General features: G+C 43.4%; 1 protein-coding gene across 3 annotated transcripts in view; it reads left to right on the forward strand.

Moving 5' to 3' along the window:
- The window catches only part of LOC144511343 (uncharacterized), a 103,686-nt gene that overhangs the window by 72,499 nt on the left and 12,448 nt on the right, over positions 1-18,739 (forward strand). For all 3 annotated transcript variants that reach the window (XM_078241619.1, XM_078241622.1, XM_078241620.1), the window contains exons 21-25: positions 202-253; positions 1,207-1,365; positions 5,339-5,450; positions 13,176-13,276; positions 13,474-13,528. In XM_078241619.1, coding sequence (XP_078097745.1) covers positions 202-253; positions 1,207-1,365; positions 5,339-5,450; positions 13,176-13,276; positions 13,474-13,528 — 479 coding nt within the window. The remainder of the gene's footprint in view (positions 1-201; positions 254-1,206; positions 1,366-5,338; positions 5,451-13,175; positions 13,277-13,473; positions 13,529-18,739) is intronic.

Here is an 18,739-nt window from a genome sequence, read left to right on the forward strand (position 1 = left end):
GCCTTTTTCTGTCTCCATCCACCCCAAAGGCACTGAGGAGACCTGTTGCTTAGCTGAACTAGATAACAGCATGTAATGAGAAGGATTTTGAAACTTTTGGCATCTCTAACCTAGAGTTACTGCTATTACAAGTACATTTACGCAGGATAATCTTTACAATAAAAAGAAATCACCACCTCGTAACAATTGAATCTCTTTTAGGTGGCACTTTCACAATTATTCGCAATCTCCCAAGTTTGCACTCAGGAGAAAGGTAAGCTCTAATGTACAACATTGATTGAATCCTGTGTTCTGCATTTTGTGAAATTTGTGTATTCTGATAGGTTAGACCTCTATTAGTTATTAAACATGTGGCTTTAGAAGCTGAACTATGGTATTAGAGTGTGCTGGAACATTAAAACAGATCATATGGTCCATCAATGCTCTGCTGTTGTTTGTTTATCACCAATTTGCCTAATCCTACTGATCTTGCTGCTCCTCATACCCTTGAATATTTATTTTTCTGGGATGACGACATTCTAACCCCCTGCCGTGTAAACATTTTTTCCAGCCTGATATTTCATTCTTTTTATGATGAACAAAAGTTTGGGCCCCTGTCTTGCTATTCGGTGCAAATAATCTGTCGCTGTTTCCCTATAACCATAATCCTGAATGCTTGATATACCAGGGCGTTCTTGAACCTGTCTAAAATCATGTAGATTTTGGGGGATCCTACCATCCATATTGGATCTGAAAGCTTCTTCCTTTTCAGAGCAAAAAGGAAGACTCTTCCTTTTTGGGCTGTCCTTGTCTGGTAAATTATAGTCCCTGACTTGTACCTGATAAATTTGTAGTCTTGGTGTCCATTGATCTAATTCTCATCAGTCTGGCAGAGAGCTCTTTAGGGTTGTAGTCCCATAACCCACTTTACCAAACAGCTTTCTTGATGCATCGGAAATCGATTTAATTTGGAAAGTGTTCCAGAGCCTAGATAATTTATGAGACTCATTGGATCCAAGATTTGAACCAGTCCTGCATTCTAGTGTATATCCTTGTCAATACCCTGGTTCATATTCTGCCAGTCATTGTGAACTTCTAATGCCTCCCATAGCAAAAATAAAGTCATCTTTCCTTTTTACCAGTTTTCTGTTGGAAGCAATTCCAGCCATCTCCTTCCATGGGCTTGCATGTCTCTGCAACAAGTAACCTCTTTTTTTTATTTTAAAGATTTACAATGCGTCAGAGCTGAGGAAGAGTAGAAAGAATCCACTGCTGCACACCATAAGAGAGCGAGAGTGGCGCAAACTAATGCAGAAACGTTTTAACGAGTTGAGGAAGCTGCTGTTTGAGGATGAGAGGGTTTCTAAACGTGCCATTCTTGATGAGGTTTGTTCAAGAATTTCCCTAGTGTTTTATTTTCATTTGACCTTTTCACCATTTCCTTCAAGGGTACACGTCACAATTTCCTCTGCTAATTTAGTGAAACGAGATAAAGGCCATTTAGCCCACCAGATTCATTCCTTCCACAGATCATGTCCAGTGTGTGCCCCATCACAGACTCTGTCCCACTTGCTTCATGTCCTTAGATTGCAGGAGAATATAGATGGGCTGATCAGTGGCAAATGGAATTCAGTCCGGGTAAGTGTGAGGTGAGGTAATACTGGGGAAGCAATGGTCTAGTGGTATTATCGCTAGATTATTAATCCAGAAACTCAGCTAATATTCTGGGGACCCGGGTTCGAATCCCACTCCAGAGCCACAGCAATGTGGTTGACTCTCAACTGCCCTCTGAAATGCCACTCAGTTCAAGAGCAACAAGGGATGGGCAATAAATGCTGACCAGTCAGCGATGTCCATGTCCCACAAATGAATTTTAAAAATGATGTACTTGGGCAAACCAAAAACAAGACAAGGGAGTACATGATGAGTAGCAAGACCTGGGAAACACCAAGGATCAGAGGGACCTTGGTGTGCATGTATACCAGTACCTTAAGATATCAGAAGAGGTGGACAAGAAGTGGTTAAGAAGGCATATGTATACTTGCCTTTATTAGCTGAGGCATAGAGTTTAAAAGCAGGTTATGCTGAAGCTATATAAAATGTAGGTTGGGCCACAGCTAGAGAATTGTGTGCAGTTCTGGAGTCCACACTATAGGAGGGATGTGATAGCACTGGAAAGGGTGCAGAGGAGATTACCAGGATGTTGCCTGGGCTGGAGAGTCTTCGTTATGAAGAGAGATTGAATAGAATGGGGCATAAATTTAAGGTATGGGGCAGGAGATTTAGAGGGAATTTGAGGAAAAACCTTTCCACTCAAAGGGTGGTGGGAGTCTGAAACTTGCTGCCTGAAAAGGTGGTGGAGGCAGAGACCCTCATAACATTTAAGAAGTATTTAGATGTGCACTCGCGACGCCAAGGCTTACAAAGCTATGGGCCAGTTGCTGGAAAATGGGATTAGGATAGGTGGCTTGTCTTTAACTGATGAAGACATGATGGGCTGAAGAGCTTTTTTCTGTGCTGTATGACTCTGAGAGAAAGCGGTTTCTAATAAATAAATCCTCAAAGGCAATGAAGAAAAACAGCTGAATATTTGTGTTTTCACTGTTCAAACTATGGCCTGTCATAAACAGTCCCCAACCAAGCTTTTCCCTCTTCCCTAAATGCTGCAACTGCTGTTGCCTGGAGTATTTATTGCTAATGTACCATTAGCACACAACTTATGAACTTGTTACCACTTCTGAGAATGATAGTTGATGCCATCAAATGGATATCAATAGGCTGCTTGACTCATAGCCTGCGCTACTCACCTTGACTTGGAAATATATCGGCTGTTCCTTCACTGTCACTGAGGCAAAATTCTGGAACTCCCTCCCTAACAGCACTGTGGGTGTACCTACACCACACAAACTGCAGCAGTTGTGATGCAGCAACCATTGGCCAATGTCCTGCAATGCCTGTTAAAGCACAAACAAAAGCTATCCAACATCTAAGTACGTCAGTGGAAGCTCAGAGTGAAGACTCTAGGCACTTGATGAATGAGGAATTGGGATTGTATTTACTGGTATTGTAGCTGCATGAGTTAATCACAACTTGCTGATTTGGCTGCTTGCTGTCCATGTAGCTGGTGGCAGGGGCTATGTGCTCAATGGCAAGATTGTTGCAGTCCTTTATCGTGCATTCTGGCAAGTACTGTGGGCTCCTCTACAGTGGTCCAGGCAGTAAAAGCATTGTGTAAGTGCCCTAATATCTGTTGTACCACGTTTCATGTGGCAGTACAGCTTTTGTTGTATACATGCTGCACATGAGTGGGTTGCCCACTGAAGTCATGATCCACGGGTCATGTTGCCAAGTAGCCATTTTCTGATTTATCAGGGTTTAAATGCAGATGAAACACTAGACTTCAGAATAAAGGATACCTGGCATTGATCTACAGGCGATGGCCAAATTTATATGCGGCACCTGCGATGCAGAAACCTGTGATCTTCACAAAGCCACTTACTCTGCTTGTATCTCTCTTGTCAAGAAATGTACTCAACTCTCTTCTAACAGAGAGCCTCAGTGACCTCCCTTATACAAGAGAGGATAGGAAACTGGGAGCTATTGAAAATGTCACTTGCTGAAGCTGGAGTAAGCCAGATGCATGAAGGTGATGAAGGCGATGGTCACCCCGACAGTCACTGGTAGTGTCATCCCTACCTATTCTGCTGCATTGATGACACTTGGAGCAGATTTCAATGATTGCACTCATGCTGAAAGAGCAGTGGAGGCTGGGACAGACAGATTTTTGATCTACAAGGGATTTTGATTTTGATTTGATTTATTATTATCACATGTATTAACATAGTGAAAAGTATTGTTTCTTGCCCGCTATACAGACAAAACATACCATTCATAGAGGAAAGGAGAGAGTGCAGAATGTAACGTTACAGTCATAGCTCGGGTTTGAGAAAGATCAACTTAATGCAAGGTCAGTCCATTCAAAAGTCTGACAGCAGCAGGGAAGAAGCTGTACACGACATCAGACTTTTGTATCTTTTTCCCAAAGGAAGAAGGTGGAAGAGAGAATGTCCAGGGTGTGTGGGGTCCTTGATTATGCTGACTGCTTTGCCGAGGCAGCGGGAAGTGTAGACAGAGTCAATGGATGGGAGGCTGCTTTGCATGATGGATTGGGCTACATTCATGACCTTTTGTAGTTCCTTGCGGTCTTGGGCAGAGCAGGAGCCATACCAAGCTGTGATACAACCAGAAAGAATGCTTTCTATGGTGCATCTGTAAAAGTTGGTGAGAGTCGAAGCTGACATGTCAAATTTCCTTAGTCTTCTGAGAAAGTAGAGGTGTTGGTGGGCTTTCTTAACTATAGTGTCGGCAAGTTGGAGTCAAAGAGGGCAGGCAGGAAAGTGGAGTTGAGGCCACATTAGATCAACATTGAGCTTTCTGAATGGCAGAGCAAGCTCAATGAGCCGAATGACCTGCTCTCTCTATTTTGTATGATTCTATTCCATTGATTCGTGCTAAGACTCAGGTTGGAGAATTGCTTCCTGAACTTTCTAGGTGGATTCTAGTCGTCCTCCCCCTCCTCCTCATCCCTGTTCTGATAGTCTGACCTGCTGTGTGTCTTGTCTTATGCTGTAATTGAAGAGGGATGCAAATGACTGCACCCATGTCTGGGAGAAAGTACAGAATCCTTGAAGCCTGGGCAACCCTTCAGCATCTGCCACACCACTCTGTAGACTTGGAACTTTATGCAAAGCACCAAACACTACTACAATTGTAGCAACTGCCAGCAGAAATCAATTGGCAACTGACCTGAAAGTGACTTCCTGAGTGCGTGTTCAGCAGTTTGAGGTTAAGAGAGGGTATTAGCTGGAGCATTGAGCTGGTAGAATGATATCGCTGGCATCAGATCACTATCTGACCTCACAATCTACCTACTGCCCAGGCTTGTGGTAAACACCACCTGTGCATACACTAACTCACTCTATAAGAGCATCTCAATTGTTTAATATTTTTGACTGATAATCTTTTGACTTTAGCAAGTGTATCAGCTGGATAACTAGCTTGAAGATGCAAGCAAGGTGAATTTTTACAGATGTGGTCACCAAGCTGGAGTGCTTCGCAGTCTACCTACTGTGCTAATATGCATTCGTATGGCTTGGCAGCACAAGTCATAAGTGGCACAATAGCTTCCTGTGTGTAAGTTAATATTTGAACAACAATATTAAAATGATGCAACATCACAACGAAAAGGATATTAGTCAGTGTTTTGGTCATGTAACCTTTGAATAATTGCTGTTTTTGCTAATGTATAACACTGCTCCATACAGAGAGCTTTTCATTATTTCACTGTTTGTCAACACAGGCCATTAATGAAATTCAGAATCTGTGTCAACAAGGGCAGAAGCTCTGTTTGGAGAAAAAGCTGCTGATGAAAAAACACAAGGCGCTGTTAAAAATCATCTCGGTGCTGTCTGGTGAGGCTTACTTTTCACTGATGTAACTGTTAATTTTAGTGATTTTATTTGAGGTGATTAAAAGTCAGGCATGTTTGAATGGCTTTTTTTTACATTAGTCACCAGTAAAACTGTCCCATTGTGGTGCACCATTTTTCATTAGTCATCTATTGTATTCCTCTTTGCCTGAAGCAGCTCTTAAAAATTTGCTCTTAAAAAGAAATAAAACTTTACAATCTAAGACAGAAAAATTTGGAAATGCATAGCAATCCTGTCAACATTTGTAAAGAGAAATCAGCAGCCAGTTTTTCACATCATCAAGTACTGGTTTTGTGCAGGGTCCTAGCGGGACCACATCTGGGGTACTGTCATCTTTTTTAAGGAAGGATGTAAACGTGTTGGAAACAGTTCAGAGAAAGGTTGAACAGGCTTTGTTTGTATCCACTGGAGCTTAGAGTAAGAAGCAACGTGATTGAAACATATAAGAGAGTCGGAATAAATTGGGTGCTTTTCTGGTTGGCGGATGGTAACTAGTGGCGTGCCGCAGGGATCGGTATTGGGGCCTCAACTATTTACCATTTATACAGACAATCTGGAGGAGGGGACTGAGTGTAGGGTAATAAAGTTTGCAGACGACACAAAGAAACGTGGAAAAGTGAATCGTGTGGAGGGCGTAGAAGGTCTGCAGAGAGATTTGGACAGGCTGAGTGAGTGGGCGAGGATCTGGCAAATGGAGTATAACGTTGACAAATGTGAGGTTATTCACTTTGGAGGAAATAATAGCAAATTGGATTATCTAAATGGAAATAAATTACAACATGCTACTGTGCAAAGGGACCTGGGGGTCCTTGTGCATGAGACGCAAAAACCCAGTCTGCAGGTGCAACAGGTGATCAAGAAGGCAAATGGGATGTTGGCCTATATCGCGAGGGGGATAGAATATAAAAGCAGATATGTGGTCGGTGCAGACTCGATGGGCCGAATGGCCTCTTTCTGTACTGTAGGGTTCCTATGATTTCTATGTCTTGCTGCATCTGTACAGGGCATTGGTGAGGCCGCAGCTGGAATACTGTGTGCAGTATTGGTCCCCTTATTTGCGGAAGGATATATTGGCCTTGGAGGGAGTGCAGAGAAGGTTCACCAGGTTGATACCAGAGATGAGAGGTGTTGATTATGAGGAGAGACTGAGCAGATTGGGTTTGTACTCGTTGGAATTTAGAAGGCTGAGGGGGGATCTTACAGAGAGCTATAAGATAATGAAGGAGCTGGATAGGGTAGAGGTGGAGAGATTCTTTCCACTTAGAAAGGAAACTAGAACTAGAGGGCACAGCCTCAAAATAAAGGGGGGTCAGTTTAGGACAGAGTTGAGGAGGAACTTCTTCTCTCAGAGGGTGGTGAATCTCTGGAATTCTCTGCCCACTGAAGTGGTGGAGGCTACCTCGTTGAATATGTTAAAATCACGGACAGATGGATTCCTGATCGGTAAGGGAATTGGGGGTTATGGGGATCAGGCGGGTAAGTGGAACTGATCCACTTCAGATCAGCCATGATCTTATTGAATGGCGGGGCAGGCTCGAGGGGCTAGATGGCCTACTCCTGCTCCTATTTATGTTCTTATATACATGGATTTTAGTAAGGTGTTTGATAAGGTCCCCCATGGTCGGCTTATGATGAAAGTAAGGAGGTGTGGGATAGAGGGAAAGTTGGCCGATTGGATAGGTAACTGGCTATCTGATTGAAGACAGAGGGTGGCGGTGGATGGAAAATTTTTGGATTGGAGGCAGGTTGCTAGCGGAGTGCCACAGGGATCAGTGCTTGGTCCTCTGCTATTTGTGATTTTTATTAATGACTTAGAGGAGGAGGCTAAAGGGTGGATCAGTAAATTTGCTGATGACACCAAGATTGGTGGAGTAGTGGATGAGGTGGAGGGCTGTTGTAGGCTGCAAAGAGACATTGATAGGATGCAAAGCTGGGCTGAAAAATGGCAGATGGAGTTTAACCATGATAAATGTGAGGTGATTCATTTTGGTAGGACTAATTTAAATGTGGATTACCGGGTCAAAGGTAGGGTTCTGAAGACTGTGGAGGAACAGAGAGATCTTGGGGTCCATATCCACAGATCTCTAAAGGTTGCCACTCAAGTGGATAGAGCTGTGAAGAAGGCCTATAGTGTGTTAGCTTTTATTAACAGGGGGTTGGAGTTTAAGAGCCGTGGGGTTATGCTGCAACTGTACAGGACCTTGGTGAGACCACATTTGGAATATTGTGTGCAGTTCTGGTCACCTCACTATAAGAAGGATGTGGAAGCGCTGGAAAGAGTGCAGAGGAGATATACCAGGATGCTGGCTGGTTTGGAGGGTAGGTCTTATGAGGAAAGGTTGAGGGAGCTAGGGTTGTTCTCTCTGGAGCGGAGGAGGTTGAGGGGAGACTTAATAGAGGTTTATAAAATGATGAAGGGGATAGATAGAGTGAACGTTCAAAGACTATTTCCTCGGGTGGATGGAGCTATTACAAGGGGGCATAACTATAGGGTTCATGGTGGGAGATATAGGAAGGATGTCCGAGGTAGGTTCTTTACGCAGAGAGTGGTTGGGGTGTGGAATGGACTGCCTGCAGTGATAGTGGAGTCAGACACTTTAGGAACATTTCAGCGGTTACTGGATAGGCACATGGAGCACACCAGGATGATAGGGAGTGGGATAGCTTGAGCTGGGTTTCAGATAAAGCTCGGCACCACATCGTGGGCCAAAGGGCCTGTTCTGTGCTGTACTGTTCTATGTTCTATCTGGAGGGGTTTTGACCAGGTGGACGTGGACCGGACGTTTCCTGGGCGAATCTAAAACTAGGGCTTACTGTTTGAAAATAAGGGGTTGCCTATTCAAAACAGAAATTAGGTGAAATATTTTTCTCTCAAAGGATCGTGAGTCTTTGGCACACTCTTCCTGAAAAGGTCGTGCAAGCAGAGTCTTTGAATATTTTTAAGGCAGAGGTGGATAGAATCTTGGTAACAAAGTGGCGGTGGGTTGTCATGGGTCGGCGGGATGCAGCTTTGAGGTTACTATCATATCAGCCATGATCTTATAAAATGGCATAGCAGGCTGGAGGGACTGAATGGCCTACTCCGGCTCCTCCTTTGTATGCTTTTCTGAAATAGCTGGATTAAATAGAAATAAGACTATACTCCCATGACCATACTCCCATTTTCTTCTATTGGTGTTGATTGAGGAATGATTATTGGCCAGGATATTGAGAGTTCACTGCTCCTCTAAATAATGTCCTGAGATCTTTAATGTCCAACTGAACTACTGAAACAAGCTAACATTCTTGGCTTAACTTTTCATAAGATGGATGACGTCTTGTATTGCTATTGCCTTGTATTTGATAATTGCTGTTATTTGACTCCCAAATCTATCTGTTCATCCCCAGTTCCTAGCTTCTCGCTATTTATAAAATACTCATTCATCTTACATGGGTCTAAAGCGGAAGACCTCCTACACTCCTGGACAAAACTGTGGCCAGTTCACTATATTCTTTAGGGAAGGAAATCTGCCATCCTTACCTGGCTGACAGAGTTATAGAGGTTTACAGCACGGAAACAGGCCCTTTGGCCCAACCTGTCCAGACCGCCCTTTTTTTAACAACTAAGCTAGTCCCAATTGCCCACATTTGGTCCATATCCCTCAATAGCCATCACACTCGTGTAACTGTCTAAATGCTTTTTAAAAGACAAAATTGTACCCGCCTCTACTCCTACCTCTGGCAGCTTGTTCCAGACACTCACCACCCTCTGTGTGAAATAATTGCCCCTCTGGACCCTTGTGTATCTCTCTCCTCTCACCTGAAACCTGTGCCCGACTATCTAGCTGATCTATGCCCCTCATTATTTTATAGACCTCTAAGATCATCCCTCAGCCTCCTACGCTCCAGAGAAAAAAGTCCTAGTCTATCTAGCCTCTCCTTATAACTGAAACTATCAAGTCTTGGTAGCATCCTAGTAAATCTTTTCTGCACTCTTTCTAGTTTAGTAATATCCTTTCTATAATAGGGTGACCAGAACTGTACACAGTATTCCAAGTGTGGCCTTACCAGTGTCTTGTACAACTTCAATAAGACGTCCCAACTCATTTATTCAATGTTCTGACCAATGAAACCAAGCATGCCAAATGCCGCCTTCGCCACTCTGTCCATCTGTGACTCCACTTTCAATGAGCTATTAACATGTACCCCTAGATCTCTTTGTTCTATGACTCTCCCCAACACCCTACCATTAACTGAGTAAGTCCTGCCCTGGTTCGATCTACCAAAATGCATCACCTTGCATTTATCTAAATTAAACTCCCATCTGCCATTTGTCAGCCCACTAGCCCAATTGATCAAGATCCCATTGCAATCCGAGATAACCTTCACTGTCCACTATGCCACCAATCTTGGTGTCATCTGCAAATGTACTAACCATGCCTCCTAAATTCTCATCCAAATCATTAGTATAAATGACAGATAACAGTGGACCCAGCACTGATCCTTGAGGCACACCGTTGGTCACAGGCCTCCAGTTTGAAAATCACTGCAGATCCTCAGCAATGTGGTTAACTGCTCCTTGCAGTTATGTAAGGATGAAGGATAGGTATGGCAAGTTTTGGGAACCTTGGATAACGAGAGATATCGTGAGCCTAGTCAAAGAGAAAAAGGAAGCATTTGTCAAATCTGGGAGGCTGGGAACACACTAAAGCAAGTGTGGAATACAAGGAAAGTGGAAAGAAACTTAAGCAAGGAGTAAGGAGGGCTAAAAGGGGTCATGAAAAAGCATTGGCCAGCAGGATTAAGGAAAATCCCAAGGCTTTTTATACATATATAAAGAGCAAGAGGGTAGCCTGGGAGAGGGTTGGCCCACTCAAGGACAAGGGAGGGAATCTATGCGTGGAGCCAGGGGAAATGGGCATGGTATTAAATGAGTACTTTGTGTCAGTATTCACCAAAGAGAAGGACTTAGTGGATGATGAGTCTGGGAAAGGGTGTGTAGATAGTTTGAGCCATGTTGAGATCAAAAAAGGAGGAGATATTGGGGTTCTTGAGAAACATTAAGGTAGACAAGTCCCCAGGTACTGATGGGATATACCCCAGAGTACTGAGAGAGGCAAGGGAGGAAATTGGGGCCTTGAGATAAATCTTTGTATCCTCACTGGCTACAGGAGAGGTCCCAGAGGATTGGAGAATAGCCAATGTTGTTCCTTTGTTTAAGAAGGGTAGCAAGAATAATACAGGTCATTACAGGCCGGTGAGCCTTGCATCAAAGATGTGCAGGTTAGATGTCCAAAGATGTGCGGGTTAGGTTGATTGGCCATGCTAAAATTGCCCCTTAGTGTCCTGAGATGCGTAGGTTAGAGGGATTAGAGGGTAAATGTGTAGGGATATGGGAGTAGGGCTTGGGTGGGATTGTGGTCGGTGCAGACTCGATGGGCCGAATGGCCTGTTTCTGCACTGTAGGGTTTCTATGATTTCTATGATCAGTGGTAGGGAAATTATTGGAGAGGATCCTTCGAGACCTGATTTATTCCCACTTGGAAATAAGTGGACATATTAGTGAGAGGCAACATGGTTTTGTGAAGGGGAGGTCGTGTCTCACTAACTTGATCGAGTTTTTCGAGGAAGTGACGAAGATGATTGAGGGTAGGGCAGTGGATGTTCTCTACATGGACTTCAGTAAGGCCTTTGACAAGGCCCCTCATGGCAGGCTGGTGCAGAAGATGAAATCGCATGGGATCAGAGGTGAGCTGACAAGTTGGATACAAAACTGGCTCGGTCAAAGAAGACAGAGGGTAGCAGTTTCTGAATGGAGGGCTGTGACAAGTGGCATTCCTCGGGGATCAGTGCTGGGCTTTTATGTGATTTGGAGGAAAATGTAACTGGTTTGATTAGTAAGTTTGCAGACGACACAAAGGTTCCTGGATTTGCAGATAGCGATGAGGACCATCCGAGGATACAGCAGAATATAGATCAGTTGGAGACTTGGGTGGAGAGATGGCAGATGGAGTTTAATCCGGACAAATGTGAGGTAATGCATTTTGGAAGGTCTAATACAGATAGGAAATATACAGTAAATGGCAGAACCCTTAAGAGTATTGATAGGCAAAGGGATCTGGGTGTACAGGTACACAGGTCACTGAAAGTGGCAATGCAGGTGGAGAAGGTAGTCAAGAAGGCATACGGCATGCTTGCCTACATCAGCCGGGGCATTGAGTTTAAAAATTGGCAAGTCATGTTGCAGCTTTATAGAACCTTAGTTAGGCCGCACTTGAAATATAGTGTTCAATTCTGGTCGCCACACTACCAGAAGGATGTGGAGGCTTTGGAGAGGGTACAGAAAAGATTTACCAGGATGTTGCCTGGTATGGAGGGCATCAGCTGTGAGGAGAGGTTGGAGAAACTTGGTTTGTTCTCACTGGAACGCCGAAGGTTGAGGGGCGACCTGATGTAAGTCTACAAGATTATGAGAGGCATGGACAGAGTGTATAGTCAGAAGCCTTTTCCCAGGGTGGAAGAGTCAATTACTAGGGGGCACAGGTTTAAGGTGCGAGAGGCAAGGTTTAAAGGAGATGTACGAGGCAGATCTTTTACATAGAGAGTGGTGGGTGCCTGGAACTCGTTGCTCGGGGTGGTAGTGGAAGCAGATACGGTAGTGACTTTTAAGGGGCATCTTGACAAATACATGAATATGATGGGAATGGAGGGATACGGTCCCTGGAAGGGTAGGGTATTTTAGTTAAGTCAGGCAGCATGGTCGGTGCAGGCTTGGAGGGCCGAAGGGCCTGTTCCTGTGCTGTAATTTTCTTTGTTCTTTGCTGAGCAAGCCACTCAGTTCAAGACCAATGTGAGAAGGGCACACATGCTGGCCTTGTCGGTGACATATATCATGAAAGAATAAGATGTACCTTTGCATCTTCCTGCTCTCATCTGCACAATTTGCTGTGCCACCTACCTTACCGTTGTCGGCTAACAGAGGATCACAAAGTGTCAGTCTCTTAACTTTCCTTCAATAATTAATTCAGAGGAAACTTCTTTAGCCAGTGATGAAAATGTGGAGCTGCAACCACCGGTTAAGGTGCATAACATAGATATATATCTACGAGGAGACTGGATAACAATGGCAACAGTCTCTTTGGAGACTGACTTTTAAAAGGCCATTGGAGATGGTGAGGAGAAATGGAATCTCGCTAGCCGAGAAGAGAATCCAGAGAAAACTGCCCAGCATGACCAGTACTGCCTTCCTCTGCAGCAAAAGCAGGAGGATGGCTACGCTAGAGAGGGGCTCCTGAGCCACACCAGATGATGTTTAACAGAGTTGAGCATCACTGTGCAAACTACCTCACAGAATGAAAGGCTACCAAATAAAAGAAATAAGTACATGAGTTAGAACGGCCTAGAATAGAGTTAGGTGAAGAATGTATAAAGACCATTTGGGCTGTATAGACTGTTTTTGTGAATTCTATGTAATCAACCGTATTAAGTGCCTAGTAATTTCAAATTTCATTGTGCCGTTTACTGGAAACACACAGCCTGCAGGATTTGGTGTGTGAGATGGCGGGAAATCTTAACATTTCCTGTAGTTAATACAGACTCCGCAAACCTGGCTCAGTGAATTATGCTTAAATCTATGTTTTTTTTAAATTTCAAAATACAAAGAACAGGAGTTTGGAGAAAGACAAAACCTTGTTTACAAATTAAATATGAATGTTATGTATTGCACAGGAGAAAAGAAACTTAAAAATCAGAAAAATGATGCTGCAGTTTGTGAGAGGAGTAGTGGAGGTTATGATCGTAATGAAACCTCGGTTTCCCCAGGGCATTCTGTAAGTGTGAAATGTTTACTGTGTTTTTTGAATTTATCTGCAGACTAATGGGGCTAACAAAGTACCTTTTCCTTCAACCTAACCCTAGACTGAGTCTGTACTGTCATCTAATCAATCAGAATTGGGGAAGGGGGGAAGCTCAAGTCTAAAATAATTGTGTACATTTAAAATGCTTTTACTTTGCTGTGTGTTTTCAGCTACCATCTGTTGTGAAGGGGGGCAATGAAGAATCCACACTGGTGCCAATAGCTGGTAAGATCTATTTCATGCTTCCTTCAGTGGCTTGTAACAGAATGATAGTTATTGTTCACGCTACAGTTATCACCAGAGTAAGACAATTAATAGTCTGAAGTGGGAAAAAAAAGTAATTTTATTCCATCTCTCCCCCCCCCCCCCCTCCCGTGCCCCAATAGCAAATGTGAAATTTTAAAAGGTGCAAATATTCCACTCCTAGAAATCTCTGCTTGAAAAATTTTGAGGTGCTTGCACAACTCATTCAAGTTATTCTCTGCATTCCTCCATTATAGGCGTAGTTTTGAACCAAGGACACAAAAACAGAAAATGCTGGAGAAATTCAGCAGGTCTGACAGCATCTGCGGAAAGAGAACAGAGCCAATCTTTCGAACCCGAACAAAGGGTCATCCTGGCGCAATGTTGGCTTTACTCTCTCTCCACCGAGGCTGTCAGACCTGCTGCGATTTCCCAGCATTTTCTGTCCTTGTTTCAGATTCCAGCATCTGCAGTATTTTGCCTTTATCCATTTACAAGGATGTTGAATCATCTTTTAGGAGGTTGTGCAGTGAGCTGGTAACTCCAGGGCAGAACCGACCAGTCTAGTTGCTTGTTCTTAGACCCCAGTGTTTGAATATACCATGCTACAAGGAGAATCTTTGAATGTGTGTGTTTTACTGTTGATAAATGTGGAGAAATGATCCTTTGACTATTTTAAGGTTACAGGAAGCAAAAATCAACCTTTTCTGATTGGCAAGTTTAAACTTTTTGTTTGTATTGGGAATTCAATAGTTGGTCTGAGGCTAATATCCCTGCAGAATAATCCTGTTTATTGTTAGAGTGGATGGAATTTAATGTGCGATGATGCATTTTGGAAGGTCTCATTCAGGAGGGAAGTATACAGTAAACCCTTAGAAGCAGAGGTGTACATGTCCACCATTCCCTGAAAGTGGCAACACAAGTGGATAAGGCAGTCAGGAAGGCGTATGGCATGCCTGCCTTCATTGGTCAGGGCATAGAGTATAAAAATTGGCAAGTCATGTTGCAGCTGTATAGAATTTTAGTTAGGCCACATTTGGAATATTGCGTTCAGTTCTGGTTGCCACACTACCAGAAGGATGTGGAGGCTTTGGAGAGGGTACAGAAAAGGTATACCAGGCGGTTGCTTGGGTTGAAGGGTTAGCTATGAGGAGAGATTGGACAAACTTGGTTTGTTCCGACTTGTCGGAAGCTGCGAGGTGACCTGATAAGAGTTTACAAAATTATGAGCAGCTTGGATAGAATGGATAGTCGGAATCTTTCCCAGGGTAGAAATTTCAATTACTAGGGAACATAGGTTTAAGGTAAAAAAGGGAAAGTTTAGAGGTGTGAGGGGCAATTTATTTTACACAGGGTAATAAGTGCCTGGAATGCACTGCCAGAGGTGGTGGTTAGAAGCAGGTACAATAGCAATGGTTAAGAAGCATCTTGACATACATGAATAGGCAGGGAATAGAGGGATATGGACTGTGTAGAGGCAGAAGGTCTTTAGTTTAGAAAGGCGTCATGTGCCAGCACAGGCTTGGTGGACCGAAGGGCCAGTTCCTGTGCTGTATTGTGCTTTGGAGAGCAGCTTTTTAAATGATGCACAAATCTTTTTACAAATTACAATCACCAGATTCACCTACAGTGGCAGCTGGACATTATTATTATTCTGCTCTCAAACAGCTGCAGCAACATACCTCCCCATATTACCATAACACTAATTCACTTGTAGCGCACTCTAACACAGCAAAACATCTCTGTACTTCACAGGATTCTTATCGGACAAAATTTCAGTTTCTTTAAGTGGACTGAACTACAGCAGATGATATTGGCATTGGTGATTAAAATTTGGTTGAAGAAATTTTAAGAATGGTTAGGTCCTAGACAGCTGAAGGCTTGGCATCCAATGGTGGGATAATGGCAACTGGAGAGGTAGAGGAAGCCAGAATTGGAGTCAAGTGTCATTAGCCCTGGAGAGTATTCGTGTGATTGGGGGGTCGGGGGGAGGCTAGGGAGTGATTTGATCAAGAGGTTCAGAATTTCAAATTCAAGGTGATGCCAGACTGAGGGCCATTATATACAAGCAAAATGTTCTAAAGCAAAAGATGAGTGCTGCGGAACGGTAGAAGGGCAGCTCCCAGTTCTTATCCCACCATTGCGTAATGTCCATTTTCAGCTTTGGGGTAATTTTAACATCACAAAAAAAAAGGAAGACATATGTTAAAATAGCACTTTAATGACTACAAGACACCCTAAAGGGCTTTACAGTCAATGAAGCACGTTTGAAGTGTAGTCACTGTGGTAATGTAGGAAATGCAGGAGCTATTTTGTATGGAACAAGCTTCCTTTGTGATTGAGGAATAAATATTGTCCAGGGAACCAGGACAACTCCACTGCGAAATAATAATGTTCTGGGTTCTTTTAGTATTCACCCAAAAAAGCAGATGGTGCCTCAATTTAATGTCTCATCTCTCTGACAATGTAACGTTGCTACAGTACTGCACTAAATATTAGCCTGGATTTTGTGCTTGGGTTTCTGGAGCAGGATTTGAATCCACAACTTTCTGACTTGGGGGTAGGAGTGCTACCAACTGAGCCGGAAGTGACACTATTTTTCAAATAATCTAGGTAGTTTGAGTGCAGACCGGTTAGGTCAAATGTTGTCCTCTGCGCTATAAGAATTCTGTGATTCTGTGATGTCTGTGGTTAGTTTATTAGGTGCTTTTACATTGCTGCTTTTTCAGGGAGCGCATTGGACTGTTTCCAAGCCCTGCTAGCATATCGCATCTGAACTCATTTGACTTACCAACCTGATTTTTAAAACCTTTCACCCCCATGTTCAAATCATTCCATTATCTCATCCCTGCCATCTCTTTGCAATCTCCTCCATCTCTATATCCTCTAAGAACTGCATCTCCTACTTACTTCCTCCAGTCCACCAACAACTGCCATGCCTCCAACTGTTCATATAAAGCTGGAAGATTTTCTCCCCTCTAGCCAAATTTTAGTCGCCCATTTTTATATCACTATCCATTGGCTTGGTCAGTTTTCTGTCTGATAACCACCATTTGAAGTGCCTTACAATGCTTTACAATTCAAAAGGTACTGTACAAATAAGAACATAAGAAATAGGAGCAGGAGTAGGCCATCTAGCCCCTCGAGCCTGCCCCGCCATTCAATAAGATCATGGCTGATCTGAAGTGGATCAGTTCCACTTACCCGCCTGATCCCTATAACCCCTAATTCCCTTACCGATCAGGAATCCATCTATCCGTGATTTAAACATATTCAACGAGGTAGCCTCCACCACTTCAGTGGGCAGAGAATTCCAGAGATTCACCACCCTCTGAGAGAAGAAGTTCCTCCTCAACTCTGTCCTAAACTGACCCCCCTTTATTTTGAGGCTGTGCCCTCTAGTTCTAGTTTCCTTTCTAAGTGGAAAGAATCTCTCCACCTCTACCCCATCCAGCCCCTTCATTATCTTATAGGTCTCTATAAGATCCCCCTCAGCCTTCTAAATTCCAACGAATACAAACCCAATCTCCTCAGTCTCCTCATAATCAACACCCCTCATCTCTGGTATCAACCTGGTGAACCTTCTCTGCACTCCCTCCAAAGCCAATATATGCTTCCACAAATAAGGGGACCAATACTGCACACAGTATTCCAGCTGCGGCCTCACCAATGCCCTGGTGATTTGGCCTCACCAATGCCCTGGTGATTTGGCCTCACCAATGCCCTGGTAATGGGGGATTTGAAGAAAGGCACCAGTAAATGGGGAGGGTGCACTTGGAGAACTGTGAACAAATATGGAATTGGAGACACTGGAGATGCAAAAAAGATTTAGTCAAGTGATAGCAAAGAGCTATCGGGAACGATTGAACAGACTGGGGCTCTTTTTTTTCATTCTAGAGAAATTGATTCGTGACTTCAGAGATCTTTAAGAATTTGAAAATGGTTAATAGGATAGATGTAAAGAAGATATTTCTACTGTAGAGGCAACCAGAAGGGGACATAAAAGTAAGGTAGCCTCAAATAAATCCAATAAGGAATTCAGGAGAATCATCTTTATCTGCAGAGTGGTTAGAACAAGTAACTTGCCACCTCAAGGAGTAGTTTGAGGTGGCTAGCTAGATAAACAAATTATGAAGAAGGAAAGAATAGAAGGAAATGCTAATGAGGTTAGATGAAGGGTGGGCAGAGCATTAGCACCAGCATGAACCCATTGGGCTGAATCGCTAGATTCTGTGCTGTTAATACTATGTAATATGACACAAGCTGTTCTTGTCCTCCTCAACCTGTTTGCACCAAATAAGGCAGTATTTCACTAAACATGTGGAAAAGTGAAGATGCTGGCTGGAAAATGGTTTACTTGATGTATGGTGAATTTTCAGTGCCGTATCCTTACTACCAATAGTTAGAAATGTAGAAAATAGGAGTAGGAGGTAGCCATTCAGTATGATCATGGCTGAACCTCTATCTCAACATCCCCCATACCCTTGATGCCTTTCACATCTTGAAATCTTCTATTTCAGCCTCCACTCCCTTCTGTGGCAGAGAATTCCACAGGTCCCAGAGGAGGCGATGGCCTAGTGGTATTATAGCTAGGCTATGAATCCAAAAACTCAGCTGGGGACCCGGGTTCGAATCCTGTCATGGCAGATGGTGGAATTCGAATTCAATAAAAACTATCTGGAATTAAGAATCTACTGAAGACCATAAAACCATTGTCAATTGTCAGAAAAATGCATCTGGTTCACTAATGTCCTTTAGGGAGAGACATCTCCTGTCCTTACCTAGTCTGGCTTACATGTGCCTTCAGAGCCACAACAATGTGGTTGACTCTCAACTGCTTTCTGAACAAGAACAACTAGGGATGGGCAAAAAATGCTGGCCAGCGATGCCCATATCCCATGAATGAACAAAAAAAGGTTCACTACCCTCTGAGTGAGGAGCTTCTCCTCATCTCCTACCCTGTATGCTGAGATTGTGACCCTTTGTTCTAGACCCACCCCTCCCCACACATAGAGGAAACAATATTCTTGCATCAATCTGTCCAGCCCATTCAGAATTTTAAACTTTTCGATTTGATTCCTCCTCATACTTCCAAATTTCATTGAATATACGCTCAGTCAACCCAATCTCTCTTCATCTGAAAATTCTGCCATCCCAGGAATCAGTCTGGTGAACCTTCACTGTGGTCCCTCT

Source organism: Mustelus asterias, chromosome 24 (genome assembly GCF_964213995.1).
Source record: "Mustelus asterias chromosome 24, sMusAst1.hap1.1, whole genome shotgun sequence".
In the NCBI taxonomy this organism is placed as follows: domain Eukaryota; kingdom Metazoa; phylum Chordata; class Chondrichthyes; order Carcharhiniformes; family Triakidae; genus Mustelus; species Mustelus asterias.